General features: G+C 43.7%; 1 protein-coding gene across 1 annotated transcript in view; it reads left to right on the top strand.

The window, feature by feature from the left end:
• Positions 1 to 10,362, top strand: part of yif1a (Yip1 interacting factor homolog A (S. cerevisiae)) — a 34,240-nt gene extending 23,878 nt beyond the window's left edge. Inside the window, exon 9 of the mRNA XM_061900248.1 lies at positions 9,875 to 10,362. Coding sequence (XP_061756232.1) covers positions 9,875 to 10,033 — 159 coding nt within the window. The 3' untranslated portion in view covers positions 10,034 to 10,362. The remainder of the gene's footprint in view (positions 1 to 9,874) is intronic.
• Positions 10,363 to 17,623: the final 7,261 nt, after the last annotated feature.

The following is a 17,623-nucleotide window of genomic DNA, read 5'->3' as shown; positions in this document are numbered from 1 at the left end:
AAAGTACGGCCAAGGGGCCATTTGCCAGTTTTGTTGGTCCAAAAAAAAATAAGAATGGCAGTAAGTTAGAAAAAGAAAAAGTTAATAGATGAAATTTTGAATCCATCCATCCAGCCATTTTCTACCACTTGTCCATTTTGGGGTTGCGGGCGGTGCTGGAGCCTATCTCACCTGCAATCGGGCGGAAGGCGGGGTACACCCTGGACAAGTCGCCACTCATCGCAGGGCCAACACAGATAGACAGACAACATTCACATATTAGGGACCATTCAGTGTTGCCAATCAACCTATCCCCAGGTGCATGTCTTTGGAGGTGGGAGGAAGCCGGAGTACCCGGAGGGAACCCACGCAGTCACGGGGAGGACATGCACACTCCACACAGAAAGATCCTGACACAGGATTGAACCCAGGACCTTTGTATTATGAGGCAGATGCACTAACCCCTCTTCCACCGTGCTGCCCTTTTTAGCCCCCTTTCCTTTTCGGTATTTATGCCTCATCCTTACAGGAGGCCATAACCTCCACATAGCCTCTATGACAAAATGATTATGCATACACTGGGCATTTATCAACAACACCCAGAAACGCTGCCATGTTCAGTGGTCCGCCGAGTCCACATTTCAAATTGTTTTTGCAAACTGTGGACGTCGTGTCCTCTGGACCAAAGAGGAAAAGAACCATCCGAATTGTTCTATGCGCAAAGTTCTAAAACCAGTATGATTCCAATTACTAATATTAATAATAATCGTACACATTGTCACTTACAGGACAAAACTGAGACACATTGTTTTTTATTATTTTTTATTCACTATAAAATACCCCCTCATGCATTGACTTTTCAAGATGCGGCCCTTTCCGGAAAAAAAATTGATACAGCACGGTGGAAGAGTGATTAGTGCGTCTGCCTCACAATACGAAGATCCTGGGTTCGATGCTACGCTCGGGATCTTTCTGTGTGGAGTTTGCATGTTCTCCCCCGTGACTGCGTGGGTTCCCTCCGGGTATTCCGGCTTCCTCCCACCTCCAAAGACATGCAGCTGGGGATAGGCTCCTCCCACCTCCAAAGACGTGCACCTGGGGATAGGCTCCTCCCACCTCCAAAGACATGCACCTGGGGATAGGCTCCTCCCACCTCCAAAGACATACACCTGGGGATAGGTTGATTGGCAACACTAAATGGTCCCTAGTGTGTGAATGTTGTCTGTCTGTGGTGGCCCTGCGATAAGGTGGGGACTTGTCCAGGGTGTACCCCGCCTTCCGCCCTAATGCAGCTGAGATAGGCTTGACCCCGAATGGGACAAGCGGTAGAAAAATGGATGGATGGATGAGTTCCAGAGCTCTGCACTAGTGGTACGTGGGCTCCATCTAGTGGTACACCAAAGATTTGATTATTATTTAAGTACAGTGTTTTTTCCCCCATATTCAAACTGTGTTGTGTTAGTGTTCAAAAATATCAAACAGATGTGTTAAATACAACCCCTGCCTTGTTTTTTATGAATATTTAGGCCTTCTACTCTACTGTAACATGGTGGTATTTGGCCTGCCAAGTTTTTTCTACAGTGGAAAAAGTTTTGAGAACCACTGCTTTAGAGTAGTCTGTGTACATCTGGTCTACCTTCACCCACAGTGTCCTATGGGAGATGTGTGTGTGGACTCCTTCTCATTTTGAAAAACTGCACAGGTCTCCCTTGGAAAGTAGATTTTACCTGGTTAAATAAAGGCTAAATAAAAATAATAAGAAATAGGTTCCCAGGGAGGATCATGCTGTGCTTCTGGTGGAATTCATGTTTTCCTTAAAGAACCGGCGCTCCCCAGTGGCGGCAGCGCTCATAAGTGTATTTCCCTAGTGTTAAAATATCATACAGTGAAATATTGCACTTGTACCACATTGCAGACGTTTGTAAAGCTCTTTCAACAGTGGTTCTCAAATTGTGGCACGCTGGCTCCATCTACTGGTATGATTAGTGTTTTATTTTTAAACATTCAAACTCTTGTGTCATGTCAGTGGACAAAATAATAAATATTCTTGATTTGCCTTGTTTTTAATGAATACTTAGATAGATAGTACTTTATTGATTCTTTCAGGAGAATTCCTTCAGGAAAATTCAAACTTAGGCCTACTATGATATTGAATTTTAATGTTGATCTTTATGGTGGTACTTGGACAGCCCAGTGTTTTCTGAGGTGGTACTTGGGAAAAGAGTTTGAGAACCAATTCTATATGACATTGTTGCCCTAAAACAGGGGTGTCCAAAGTGCGGCCCGCAGGTCATTTTTTAACAGCTCCACGGCACATTTTAAAAATACTATGGAAAAAAAATTAAAAACATAAAAAGTTTTATAAAAGAGCAAACAGGTGAAATGTAACAAGAACATGTTGCAATGTTTACTCTAATAACACACAGCTGCCATGCAGGCTGATTATTTAAAAAAAAAATAGTGAATCAAAATCAATTATGAATTATTGACCAATTCAAGGCTCCAATTACGTCACATTAAATATTCCACTTTGAGATATTTTTTGGGGCAAATGTTGGATATTTTGTGCTTGCCATATAAAAAACGGAGCTGTTTTTTTTTAAAGAATGGCCTAAAACGAACAACCAAACAAAAACTTATAATTGATTGATAGATCTGAAGTTGATCTCGAGACCATTGTGTTAAAAGTAAACAGTAAAAAAAAAATTGTATTTTATTTTTTAACACTTTAATGAGTAGGACCCTTTTGGATCAGTGTGTTTTGTTTTTAAGTGTCATTGCACAAAAAAATAATAGTGAATTAAAAATCAATGGTGTTATGAGTTGTTGACCTTTTTCCGGCTCCAATTATTATATAATCTCAAACATTCTACTTAAAAATTTTATTGGGTGAAAATATTGCATATTTTGTGTTTTTTTTCAATAAAAAAACATGGTTTTATTTGACAAAAAGGGCATACAATTTCAATCTTTAAAAATGTCATATTGAGAGATAGACCTAATGTTGATCTAGAGCATGGGTGTCAAACTCTGGCCCACGGGCCAAATTTGGCCCACTGTGTAATTTAATTTGGCCCTTGAGGCAATATCAAATTAACATTAGAGCTGGCCCGCCGGTATTATAACACCGCATTCACCGCTAATACTCATACTTACCAACCCTCCCGATTTTCCCGGGAGACTCCCGAATTTCAGTGCCCTTGCCGAAAATCACCCGGGGCAACCATTCTCCCGAATTTCTCTCGATTTCCACCCAAACAACATCATTGGGGACGTGCCTTAAAGGCACTGCATCCAAGGTCCTCTACAAACTGTCGTCCCGTCCGCTTTTTCTCCATACAAACATTGTTTCGGCCCAGTCACATACTATATGCGGACTTTACACACAAACAAAGTGAATGCAACGCATACTTGGTCAACCGCCATACAGGTCACACTGAGGGTGGCCGTATAAACAACTTTAACACTGTTACAAATATGCGCCACACTGAGGACCCACCCCAAACAAGAATGACAACCACATTTATGGAGAACATCCACACCTTAACCCAACATAAACACAACAGAACAAATACCCAGAACCCCTTGCAGCACTAACTCTTCCGGGTTGCTACAATATTTGAAAATCGATTTTGCATGTCACTATAAAGTTATACAAGCCTTGCTCGTTCAATATTCAATGCAAAACTTGTTTGGGTCCCTATTAAAATGTTAATCTGTTCAACCTTGGCCCGCGGCTTTGTTCAGTCTAAAATTTTGGCCCACTCTGTATTTGAGTTTGACACCCCTGATCTAGAGCATGGGTGTCAAACTCTGGCCCGCGGGCCATGTAATTTAATTTGGCCCTTGAGGCAATATCAAATTAACATTACAGCAGGCCCTCCGTTATTACACGGCAGCGGTGCCGCTGTAACACCTCAATTTCTCACACTTGCCAATCCTCCCGAAGTTCAGTGCCCATCCCGAAAATCTCCCGGGGCAAGCATTCTCCCGATTTTTACCCGGACAACAATATTGAGGGCCTTTAGCATTTTCTACCACCTGTCGTCACGTCCGCATTTTCTCCATACAAACAGCGTGCAGGCCCACTCGCATAATATATGCGGCTATTACACACACATAAGTGAATGCAAGTCATACTTGGTCAACAGCCATACAGGTCACACTAAGGGTGGCCGTATAAACAACTTTAACACTGTTACAAATATGCGCTACACTGAACTCACACCAAACAAGAATGACAAACACGTGTCTGGAGAACATCTGCACTGTAACATAACATAAACACAACAGAACAAATACCCAGAATCCCTTGCAGCACTATATATTTTGATATTTACCTCAGAAGGCTGCAAATAGAAAAGAGGCATTAAATTTGTATTTAATTTTTATTTGATATGCCATTGATATGTTTTAATTATTATTATTATTAGAAACTTGATTTTGCATGTCGCTATAAAGTTACTGTATATAAGCCTTGCTTGTTCAATGCAAAACTTGTTTGGGTCCCTATTAAAAGGTTAAGTTGTTCAACCTTGGCCCGCGGCTTTGTTCAGTTTAAAATTTTGGCCCACTCTATATTTGAGTTTGACACCCGTGATCTAGAGATTTAAAACTTGAATAATAATAAAAATAATACTGAATAATGACATTTTTTTAACATTTTATTTTTACCAAAAACTTTTGGGGTCCCCGGGGATCAAGCCTGAGTGGAGGCCTAAATGTATATTTTTTTGTACATATATTGTATTTAAAAAAAAAAAAAAAAAATGGTCCCCGCTTGCTTTGATTATTGAGTGTGCGGCCCTCAGTGGAAAAAGTTTGGACACCCCTGCCCTAAACCAAGTATAAAAATAGCTATATGAATAAAAATATAAATTCTACAATAGTATTGGCTGCTGGATATCATACTGCTCAGTATTGTGGCCACTGATTGGCTCATCCTCCGGCAGCATTGTTGCACTAACTCTCAAACTGGTACGATACACCAAAGAATCATTTAATGGAATATCCAAACACAGTGTTACTGTTCAAAATCTTACAGTGGCCAAAAATATTAAATATACTTGCTAAATTAAGCTGCCTTGTTTTTTTATGAATACTTAGGCCTACTACGCCACGGTCTTTTAATGTTGGTCATTATGGTGGTACTTGGAGAGCCCAGAGTTTTCTGGAAAATTTTTGAGAACCACTGTTGTTGATTAAATGCTGTTATTTCATGTAGAAAAATGTACAAAAGCAGTGAAGTTGTCACGTTGTGTAAATTGTAAATAAAAAGAGAATACAATGATGTGAATAGAATAGAATAGAGTTTTATTGTCATTATTGCAATGAACAGGTTCAAAGAACAACGAAATTGGAGCAGCTCCTCCTAAGGTGCATATACAATATGGTAGTATAAATAGTAAAAAAAAAAGATAGAGATGACAGATGTATCTATGTATATGTATCCACACAGATGCATATCTGCATGCATATGAATACATATACACACATACATAAAACATTATTGCACATTGTAGTCCGAAAAAATAGAAAAAACATTTAAACATTACACATGAGGACATGATAGACATATTGTGCTCACTCAGTGCCTGTTTAATGCTACTATGGCTCTTGGGTAAAAGCTATTTTTTAGTCTATTGGTGCTCGCTTTTAGCACCCTGTAGCGTCTGCCTGAGGGTAGCAGTTCCAGGTGGCTGTGCCCGGGGTGGAATGGGTCTTTCAGGATGCTCTGTGCTTTCCTGAGACAGCGGGAGCTGTACAGGTCAGCCAGGTGGGGGAGAGGGCATCCGATTAACTTCTGGGCGGTCTTTATGACTCTCTGGAGCGCCGTTCTCTCTACGGCCGTGCAGCTGCTGAACCACACGCAGATGCAGTAGGTCAGGATGCTCTCAATGGAGCACCGGTAGAAGGACACCAGCAGTTCCTGTGAGAGGTGGTTGTTCCTGAGTATTCTCAGGAAGTGCAGTCTCTGGTGTGCCTTCTTGATGGTAGCCGTGGTGTTGGTGCTCCAGGATAGGTCGTCGGCCAGGTGGACTCCCAGGGAGCGGAAGTCGGAGACCCTCTCCACACAGTCACCACTGATGATCAGGGGCAGGATGTCCGTTTTTTTCCTCCTGAAGTCTATGACCAGTTCCTTGGTCTTGGAGGTGTTCAGGGCCAGGTTGTTGACTTTGCACCAATCCGACAGCTTCTCCACCTCATCCCGATATGCAGCCTCGTCTCCCTCCGAGATGAGCCCCACTACGGTGGTGTCATCTGCAAATTTGATGATGGAGTTGCTGGAGTGGGCAGGTGTGCAGTCGTATGTGTAGATGGAGTAGAGAAGGGGGCTCAGCACGCAGCCTTGTGGAGAGCCGGTACTGAGGTGCAGGCTTGATGACATGTGGCGACCCAACTGCACCCTCTGGGGGCGGTTGGATAAGAAGTCCTTAATCCACATGCAGATGGAGTTCGAGAGACCCAGGTCCGACAGTTTGGACACCAGTCTATCAGGAATAATGGTGTTAAATGCCGAACTATAATCCACAAAAAGCCGCCGCACGTAGCTCCCCCCCGTCTCCAGGTGACCCAGGGAGGAGTGTAGGGCTGTGGCGATAGCGTCCTCTGTGGACCTGTTGGCTCTGTAGGCAAACTGGTGTGGGTCTAGCTCTGGAGGGAGGACTGAGGTGATATGGGTCCGTACCAGCTTCTCGAAGCACTTCATAGCAAATCCTTTTCAACTTATATTCAATTGAATAGACTGCAAAGACAAGATATTTCATTTTCACACTGAGAAACTTTCTTCTTTTTTTGGAAATAATCATTAACTTTGAATTTAATGGCAGCAACACATTGCAAAAAAGTTGTCACAGCGGCATTTTTACCAGTGTGTTACATGGCCTTTTCTTTTAACAACACTCAGTAAAGGTTTGGGAACTGAGGAGACACATTTTTGAAGTGGAATTATTTCCCATTCTTGCTTGATGTACAGTTTATTTTGTTCATCAGTCTCCTTTCTCACATTGTAGCCTTCATTATGCACCACACATTTTCAATGTCTGGACTACAGGCAGGCCAGTCTAGTACCCGCACTCTTACTATGAAGCCATGCTGTTGTAACACGTGGTTTGGCATTGTCATGCTGAAATAAGCAGGGGCGTCCATGATAACGTTGCTTGGATGGCAACAAATGTTGCTCCAAAAGCTGTATGTACCTTTCAGCATTAATGGTGCCTTCACAGATGTGTAATTTTCCCATACCTTGGGCACTAATACACCCCCATACCATCACACATGCTGCCTTTTACACTTTGCGCCTAGAACAATCCAGATGGTTCTTTTCCTCTTTGTTCTGGAGGACACGACGTTCACAGTTTCCAAAAACAATTTGAAGTTGGACTCGTCAGACCACAGAACACTTTTCCACTTTGCATCAGTCCGTCTTAGATGAGCGAAGCATTTCTGGGTGTTGTTGATAAATGGCTGTGGCTTTGCATAGTAGAGTTTTAACTTGCACTTACTGATGTAGCGACCCACTGTAGTTACTTACAGTGGTTTTCTGAAGTGTTCCTGAGCCCATGTGGTGATATCCTTTACACACTGATGTCGCCGCTCACGGGCAGTGATTTCTCCAGATTTTCTGAACCTTTTGATGATATTACAGAGTGGAGATGGTGAAATCCCTAAATTCCTTTCAATAGCTGGTTGAGAAATGTTGTTCTTAAACAATTTGCTCAGGCATTTGTTGACAAAATGGTGACCTTCGCCCCGTCCTTGTTTGTGAAAGACTGAGCATTTCAGGGAAGCTGCTTTTATACCCAATCATGGCACCCACCTGTTCCCAATTATCCTATTCACCTCTGGGATGTTCCGAATAAGTCTTTCTCACTCGTTTTTGCCACTTGTGCCAGCTTTTTTGAAACATGTTGCAGGCATCAAATTCCAAATTAGCTCATATTTGCACAAAAAAAAACGACATTTCTCAGTGTGAACATGAAATATCTTGTCTTTGCAGTATATTCAATTGAATATAAGTTGAAAAGGATTTGCAAATCGTATTCTCTTTTTACAAACCCTGTTTCCATATGAGTTGGGAAATTGTGTTGGATGTAAATATAAACGGAATACAATGATTTTCAACCCATATTCAATTGAATGCACTACAAAGACAAGATATTTGATGTTCAAACTCAAACTATTTTTTTTTTGCGAAATAATAATCAACTTAGAAGTTCATGGCTGCAACACGTGACAAAGTAGTTGGGAAAGGGCTTGTGTCACCACTGTGTTACATCACCTTTTCTTTTAACAACACTCAATATTTGGGAACCGAGGAAACTAATTGTTGAAGCTTTGAAAGTGGAATTCTTTCCCATTCTTGTTTTATGTAGAGCTTAAGCAGGGGCGTCCATGAAAAAGACGGCGCTTAGATGGCAGCATATGTTGTTCCAAAACCTGTATGTACCATTCAGCATTAATGGTGCCTTCACAGATGAGTAAGTTACCCATGCCTTGGGCACTAATGCACTCCCATACCATCACACATGCTGGCTTTTGAACTTTGCGTCGATAACTGTCTGGATGGTTCGCTTCCACTTAGGTCCGGTTGACACGATGTCGAATATTTCCAAAAACAATTTGAAATGTGGACTCGTCATACCACAGAACACTTTTCCACTTTGCTTCAGTCCATCTTAGATGATCTCGGGCCCAGAGAAGCCGACGGCGTTTCTGGATGTTGTTGATAAATGGCTTTCGCTTTGCATAGTAGAGCTTTAACTTGCACTTACAGATGTAGCGACCTACTGTATTTAATGACAGTGGTTTTCTGAAGTGTTCCTGAGCCCATGTGGGGATATCCTTTAGAGATTGATGTCGGTTTTTGATACAGTGCCGTCTGAGGGATCGAAGGTCACGGTCATTCAATGTTTGTTTCTGGCCATGGAGTGATTTTTCCAGATTCTCTGAACCTTTTGATGATATTATGGACCGTAGATGTTGAAATCCCTAAATTTATTGCAATTGCACTTTGAGAAACGCTGTTCTTAAACTGTTTGACTATTTGCTCACGCAGTTGTGGACAAAGGGGTGTACCTCGCCTCATCCTTTCTTGTGAAAGACTGAGCATTTTTTGGGAAGCTGTTTTTATACCCAATCATGGCACCCACCTGTTCCCAATTAGCCTGCACACCTGTGGGATGTTCCAAATAGGTGTTTGATGAGCGTTCCTCAACTTTATCAGTATTTATTGCCACCTTTCCCAACTTCTTTGTCATGTGTTGCTGGCATCAAATTCTAAAGTTAATGATTATTTGCAACAAAAAAAAAGTTTATCAGTTTGAACATCAAATATGTTGTCTTTGTAGCATATTCAACTGAATATGGGTTGAAAATGATTTGCAAATCATTGTATTTCGTTTATATTTACATTTAATGGGGCGGTATAGCTCGGTTGGTAGAGTGGCCGTGCCAGCCACTTGAGGGTTCCAAGTTCGAGCCCCGCTTCCGCCATCCTAGTTTCCGCCATCCTAATCACTGCCGTTGTGTCCTTGGGCAAGACTCTTTACCCACCTGCTCCCAGTGCCACCCACACTGCTTTAAATGTAGAAATTAGATATTGCGTTTCACTATGTAAAGCGCTTTGAATCACTAGAGAAAAGGCGCTATATAAATATAATTCACATCTAACACAATTTCCCAACTCATATGGAAACGGGGTTTTGTAGGTTTTGTATTTAGAAAGTAGTAAACCGTTGAGTTTTTCATACGATTTAGAATGAAAGGATTTAGATAAATGGCGGTCATTTCCAGAACAATAACCAGTGATAAGTGAGATAGATGAGAGTGGTCAAATACTTTGTGCTGACTCGACGTAGGCCACACGCCACTAACTCTTGTTCACTCTGACCAGGTGCGCTCTCTGAAAATGAAGATCCTGACTTCTCTGGCGTCGGACTCCATGTCCACCGGCTCCAGCGCCAAACCCCAAGTCCGCATGTACATGACGGTGGCCACCGCCATTTTCCAGCCCGTCATCATTTACTGGCTGACGTCTCACCTGGTCAGGTGACTGTGACGTCCAGGTGTGTTTGGGACACCCCCACAAGACGAAGCGTGTGTGACTGTTTGTACGCCTGCCTTCTTTAACACACGCCTGGGCCAGCCAGGTCCACACAAGATGCGTCGGCCAGTGAAAATAAGACATCTCGTGCAGTGATTCTGACAAATATTCTTTTTTAAAAAGGGCTGTGAAGATTGTGCTGTGGAGAGCACATGGCGGCACACCAACATAATAACTCCTCTGCAACATTGCCACCAGTCCCTATTTTATTTATCTAAATATGACAAAGCATGAGGCTTGGATTTTTGTAGGGGAAAAATAAATATATTCAGCTTTGAGTATTCAACTTGCTCCACTTTTTCAGCCACTCAGATTCATCACCTTAGGTTAATTAATCCTGATTATTGACAGCTGCTGTGATGAGGGCGACTTGTCCAGGTTGTACCCCGCCTTCCGCCCGAATGCAGCTGAGATGGGCTCCAGTGCCCCCCGCGACCCCAAAAGTTAAAGTACCAATGATTGTCACACACACACTATATGTGGTGAAATGTGTCCTCTGCATTTGACCCATCCCCTTGTTCACCCCCTGGGAGGTGAGGGGAGCAGTGGGCAGCAGCGGTGCCGCGCCCGGGAATCATTTATGGTGATTTAAAGGCCTACTGAAACCCACTACTACCGACCACGCGGTCTGATAGTTTATATATCAATGATGAAATATTAACATTGCCACACATGCCAATACGGCCGGTTTAGTTTACTAAATTGCAATTTAAAATTTCGCGCGGAAGTACCATGCTAAAACGTTGCGGTATGATGACGCGTGCTCGTGACGTAAAGCACAGTTCACAGCTATAAGTTGTCTCTTTTCATCGCATAATTCCACAGTATTATGGACAACTGTGTTGCTGAATCTTTTGCAATTTGTTCAATGAATAATGGAGACGTCAAAGAAGAAAGCTGTAAGCTGCGGCCGCCTTTAGCAACACAAACACAGACGGTTTTTCCTTCTTTACTTTCCCGAAAGATGACGGTGAAGCTTTACAATGGAACAAAGCAGTCAAGCAAACATGGTTCCCTACCACATGTCAACCGGCAGGTTTCGGTGAGAAAATGGTGGTATTAAGTCGGCTCTTACCGTAGACATGAGCGGAGAGCTTGCGTCGTTCCTCCTGCACCTGTCAAAGAGGCAGCTGCGGACTCTCTTGCCTCCTCCCACCGGCCGCCCCCGACCGTCAGATGCTTCCACCGTGGAGGAGGGGGGGGGGAATCTCAGCCCGGCCGCCTTCGCCTCGTCGAGAAAACGTGGCTTCCCTCGGAGACACTGGCGGTCACCATACCCGTGGCCACGCCCCTCCAACCTTCAGGTTGTACAGGTACGATCATACAGTACGTTGAAACAACATGCTTTTTGACCAGGTTTAATCAATATCAGGTTAGGACGTTGATTTAACATTGAAATTTGGTAATTTTTCAACCAATATTTTACAATTTAAATACAAACGTTGAAACAAAATGATTTTTTGACGACTTTTATACTATTTTGGGTTTTAACATCGATTTCACCAGTGAATTTTGAACAGAAATACAAAGTTGAAACAACATGCTTTTTGACGACGTTGATTTAACATTGAAATGTGGTCATTTCCCAACCAATACTCTACAGTAGAAACCACATACTTTTTGACGACATTTATACAATTTTGGGTTTTAACGTCGATTTCACCAGTGAATTTTGAACAGAAATACAAAGTTGAAACAACATGCTTTTTGATGACGTTTATTCAACGTCTGGTTGTGACGTTGATTTAACATTGAAATTTGGTCATTTCCCAACCAATATTCTACAATAGAAACACAACGTTGAAACAACATACTTTTTCACAACATTTATTAAATTTTGGGTTCTAACGATGATTTGACCAGTGGATTTTGGTCATTTCCCAACCAATATTCTACAACACAAATACAACGTTGAAACAACATGCTTTTTGACGACCTTTATTCAATGTACTTTTTGACGTTTAATTAATGTTGCATTGTGAACGTTGAATTTTGTTCATTTCCCAACCAATATTCTACAACACAAATATGTTGAAACAACATGCTTTTTGACCAGGTTTAACCATTATCAGGTTGTGACGTTGATTTAACATTGAAATGTGGTCATTTCCCAACCAATATTCTACCACATAAATACAACGTTGAAACAACATACTTTTTGACGACTTAAAAAAAAAAAAAAAAATTGTATTAAACGTCCTCCTCTCTGAGCTGCAACCTTATCTTGGTAGAGGAGTTTGCGTGTCCCAATGATCCTAGGAGCTATGTTGTCCGGGGGCATAAAGACCCTTGGTAGGGTCTACCCAAGGCAAACAGGTTCTAGATGAGGGATCAGACAAAGAGCAGCTCGAAGACCTTTATGAAGAAGAAAAATCATGGACCCAGATTTCCCTCGCCCGGACGCGGGTCACCGGGGCCCCCCTCTGGAGCCAGGCCCGGAGGTGGGGCACAATGGCGAGCGCCTGGTGGCCGGGCCTGTTCCCATTGGGCCCGGCCGGGCACAGCCCGAAGAGGCAACGTGGGTCACCCCTCCAATGGGCTCACCACCCATAGCAGGGGCCATAGAGGTCGGGTGCAATGTGAGCTGGGCGGAAGCCGAAGGCAGGGCACTTGGCGGTCCGATCCTCGGCTACAGAAGCTAGCTCTTGGGACGTGGAACGTCACGTCACTGGGGGGGAAAGAGCCTGAGCTAGTGCGCGAAGTCGAGAAATTCCGTCTGGATATAGTCGAGGAATTGGACCCTCTTCCACCCTGGCGTTGCCGGCAGTGAGAGGCGACGGGCTGGGGTGGCAATTCTTGTTTCTCCCCGGCTCAAAGCCTGTACGTTGGAGTTCAACCCGGTGGACGAAAGGGTAGCCTCCCTCCGCCTTTGGGTGGGGGGACGGGTCCTGACTGTTGTTTGTGCTTACGCACCAAACAGCAGTTCAGAGTACCCACCCTTTTTGGGAACACTCGAGGGAGTACTGGAAAGTGCTTCCCCGGGTGATTCCCTTGTCCTACTGGGAGACTTCAACGCTCACGTTGGCAACGACAGTGAAACCTGGAGAGGCGTGATTGGGAAGAATGGCCGCCCGGATCTGAACCCGAGTGGTGTTTTGTTATTGGACTTTTGTGCTCGTCACAGTTTGTCCATAACAAACACCATGTTCAAATATAAGGGTGTCCATATGTGCACTTGGTACCAGGACACCCTAGGCCGCAGTTCCATGATCGACTTTGTAGTTGTGTCATCGGATTTGCGGCCTTATGTTTTGGACACTCGGGTAAAGAGAGGGGCGGAGATTTCTACCGATCACCATCTGGTGGGGAGTTGACTGCGATGGTGGGGGAGGATGCCGGACAGACCTGGCAGGCCCAAACGCATTGTGAGGGTCTGCTGGGAACGTCTGGCAGAGTCTCCTGTCAGACAAAGTTTCAATTCCCACCTCCGGAAGAACTTTGAACATGTCACGAGGGAGGTGCTGGACATTGAGTCCGAGTGGACCATGTTCCGCACCTCTATTGTCGAGGCGGCAGATCGGAGCTGTGGCCGCAAGGTAGTTGGTGCATGTCGGGGCGGCAATCCTAAAACCCCTTGGTGGACACCAGCGGTGAGGGATGCCGTCAAGCTGAAGAAGGAGTCCTATCGGGTCCTTTTGGCTCATAGGACTCCGGAGGCAGTGGACAGGTACCGACAGGCCAAGCGGTGTGCAGCTTCAGCGGTCGCGGAGGCAAAAACTCGGACATGGGAGGAGTTCGGGGAAGCCATGGAAAACGACTTCCGGATGGCTTCAAAGCGATTCTGGACCACTGTCCGCTGCCTCAGGAAAGGGAAGCAGTGCACTATCAACACCGTGTATGGTGCGGATGGTGTTCTGCTGACCTCAACTGCGGATGTTGTGGATAGGTGGAAGGAATACTTCGAAGACCTCCTCAATCCCACCAACACGCCTTCCTATGAGGAAGCAGTGCCTGGGGAATCTGTGGTGGACTCTCCTATTTCTGGGGCTGAGGTCGCTGAGGCAGTTAAAAAGCTCCTCGATGGCAAGGCCCCAGGGGTGGACGAGATCCGCCCGGAGTTCCTTAAGGCTCTGGATGCTGTGGGGCTGTCTTGGTTGACAAGACTTTGCAGCATCACGTGGACATCGGGGGCGGTACCTCTGGATTGGCAGACCGGGGTGGTGGTTCCTCTCTTTAAGAAGGGGGACCGGAGGGTGTGTTCCAACTATCGTGGGATCACACTCCTCAGCCTTCCCGGTAAGGTTTATTCAGGTGTACTGGAGAGGAGGCTACGCCGGATAGTCGAACCTCGGATTCAGGAGGAACAGTGTGGTTTTCGTCCTGGTCGTGGAACTGTGGACCAGCTCTATACTCTCGGCAGGGTTCTTGAGGGTGCATGGAAGTTTGCCCAACCAGTCTACATGTGCTTTGTGGACTTGGAAAAGGCAATCGACCGTGTCCCTCGGGAAGTCCCGTGGGGAGTGCTCAGAGAGTATGGGGTATCGGACTGTCTTATTGTGACGGTCCACTCCCTGTACGATCAGTGCCAGAGCTTGGTCCGCATTGCCGGCAGTAAGTCGAACACATTTCCAGTAAGGGTTGGACTCCGCCAAGGCTGTCCTTTGTCACCGATTCTGTTCATAACTTTTATGGACAGAATTTCTAGGCGCAGCCAAGGCGTTGAGGGGTTCCGGTTTGGTAACCGCAGGATTAGGTCACTGCTTTTTGCAGATGATGTGGTCCTGATGGCTTCATCTGACCGGGATCTTCAGATCTCGCTGGATCGGTTCGCAGCCGAGTGTGAAGCGACCGCAATGAGAATCAGCACCTCCAAGTCCGAGTCCATGGTTCTCGCCCGGAAAAGGGTGGAATGCCATTTCCGGGTTGGGGAGGAGACCCTACCCCAAGTAGAGGAGTTCAAGTACCTAGGAGTCTTGTTCACGAGTGAGGGAAGAGTGGATCGTGAGATCGAGAGGCGGATCGGTGTGGCGTCTTCAGTAATGCGGACGTTGTACCGATCCGTTGTGGTGAAGAAGGGAGCTGAGCCGGAAAGCAAAGCTCTCATTTTACCGGTTGATCTACGTTCCCATCCTCACCTATGGTCATGAGCTTTGGGTCATGACCGAAAGGATAAGATCACGTGTACAAGCGGCCGAAATGAGTTTCCTCCGCCGTGTGGCGGGGCTCTCCCTTAGAGATAGGGTGAGAAGCTCTGCCATCCAGGAGGAACTCAAAGAAAATCCGCTGCTCCTTCACATCGAGAGGAGCCAGATGAGGTGGTTCGGGCATCTGGTCAGGATGCCACCCGAACGCCTCCCTAGGGAGGTGTTTAGGGCACGTCCAACCGGTAGGAGGCCACGGGGAAGACCCAGGACACGTTGCGGAGACCATGTCTCCCGGCTGGCCTGGGAACGCCTCGGGATCCCCCGGGAAGAGCTAGACGAAGTGGCTGGGGAGAGGGAAGTCTGGGTTTCCCTGCTTAGGCTGTTGCCCCCGCGACCCGACCTCGGATAAGCGGAAGATGATGGATGGATGGATGGATAGGTTTTAACGTCGATTTCACCAGTGAATTTTGAACAGAAATACAAAGTTGAAACAAAATGCTTTTTGACTATGTTTATTCAACGTCAGGTTGGGACGTTGATTTAACATTGAAATGTGGTCATTTTCCAACCAATATTCTACAATAGAAACACAACGTTAAAACAACGTACTTTTTTACGACATTTATTAAATTTTGGGTTCCAACGATGATTTGACCGGTGGATTTTGGTCTTTCCCAACCAATATTCTACAACACAAATACAACGTTGAAACAAAATGCTTTTTGACGACGTTTATTCAATGTACTTTTTGACGTTTAATTAATGTTGCATTGTGAACGTTGAATTTTGATCATTTCCCAACCAATTTTCTACAACACAAATACATTGAAACAACATACTTTTTGACCAGGTTTAATCATTATCAGGTTGGGGCGTTGATTTAACATTGAAATTTGGTCATTTCCCAACCAATATTCTACAACACAAATACAACAATGAAACAACATACTTTTTGACGACTTTTATACAATTTTGGGTTTTAACGTCGATTTCACCAGTGAATTTTGAACAGAAATACAAAGTTGAAACAACATGCCTTTTGACGACATTTATTCACTATCATTGATTTAACATTGAAATGTGGTCATTTCCCAACCAACTGGGTTAAAAATACGCAGGCTTGTTTGTTTTCCCTCAGTCCTTTTTTTTTTTTTTTTATGTTTATTTTTACATTTCAATATTTACAAACAATAAGTCCAACTACAGTATAAAACACTACAAAACATTATGAAAACAGTAGAAAACTGCGCCAGGTGGTTGTAAATTCAAAGTAACAAAAATAGAATACAAAATAATATATATATAATAAAGTGCAAAGCCATAGGCTCACTCAGATTCATTAAAGAACTTAAATGTGGAACACAGCATCATTGTTTTCACAGCTTTTTTGTTGTTAGAAGGTAGAGAGCGTTTTAATGTAAAGTTCAAAATCTCTTTTAAAGGCACAATAGAAACTTACATTTATGAATATAAAACTTAGCCAATAGAATAATGAGCTTGCAAAGGTAGAAATTATTTTCAAATTTTTGTTCATACAGAGTAAAACCAAAAATCACATCTTTAAATTAAAGCTGCGAGCAGCGTTGGCCGGGTCCGCCTTTGGCTGCTGCCCCCGAGACCCAAGACCGGATAAGCAGTAGAAATGGATGGATGGATTATTACACAGAGAAAAAGTTGTATACACGCGTTAGACATCAGTGTCATAGTAATAACAGTTGTAAAGTGGCTTCGGCATTTTTATAAGGATGCCTTTGTGCCACCATTTTGAGACTCTAATGCAGTGGTCCCCAACCACCGATTTGTACCGGGCCGCATTAGAATTTTTTATTCATTTTTATAAAAAAAAATATATTTTTTTTTTTTATTAAATCAACATAAAAAAAACACAATATACACTTACAATTAGTGGACAAACCAAAAAAAACCTCAATTTTTCATGACAAAAACCTCTCTTTTTCATGACAAAGAGAAAAAAATAATTTTTAATCAGAAGGGTTCAAACTCTCTCCTGTGCGAGTTTGAAGCCGACACGACAAAGGCGCTCAGAGGAGATAATGTTTGAAAAAAGGTGACAGGTGTTTACAAAACTTTTATTTTGGAGGGGTAATTTTTAACTCCCTGTTGATTTTTGCTTAAGGATGTTAATTATTAAAATGTGGGTTTAAGTGAGACCTACATAGAGGTTTTTGTTTCATGTCTTTCCGGCATTCCTACCGGAAGTAACAAGCAGTTTTGTCTGTGTTTTCTTCCTAGGAGCAGTTTTTTCTGTTTTATACAAAAATTGCGTTAGAGCGCAATTTTGAGTTTGGGGGTTTGTTTTTTCCATTAGATTGCAATTTTCACCAGTCCTGATGTGTATGCCAAGTTTGGTGAGTTTTGAAGCATTTTAAGGGGGTCAAATTACAGCTCAAAGAGGCAAAAATGACATTTTTTAGGAAAATTTGTGCAGGGGTTC

This window comes from Nerophis ophidion, linkage group LG05 (assembly GCF_033978795.1).
Source record: "Nerophis ophidion isolate RoL-2023_Sa linkage group LG05, RoL_Noph_v1.0, whole genome shotgun sequence".
Lineage (NCBI taxonomy): Eukaryota > Metazoa > Chordata > Actinopteri > Syngnathiformes > Syngnathidae > Nerophis > Nerophis ophidion.
This window is presented reverse-complemented; position numbering and strand designations above follow the sequence as displayed.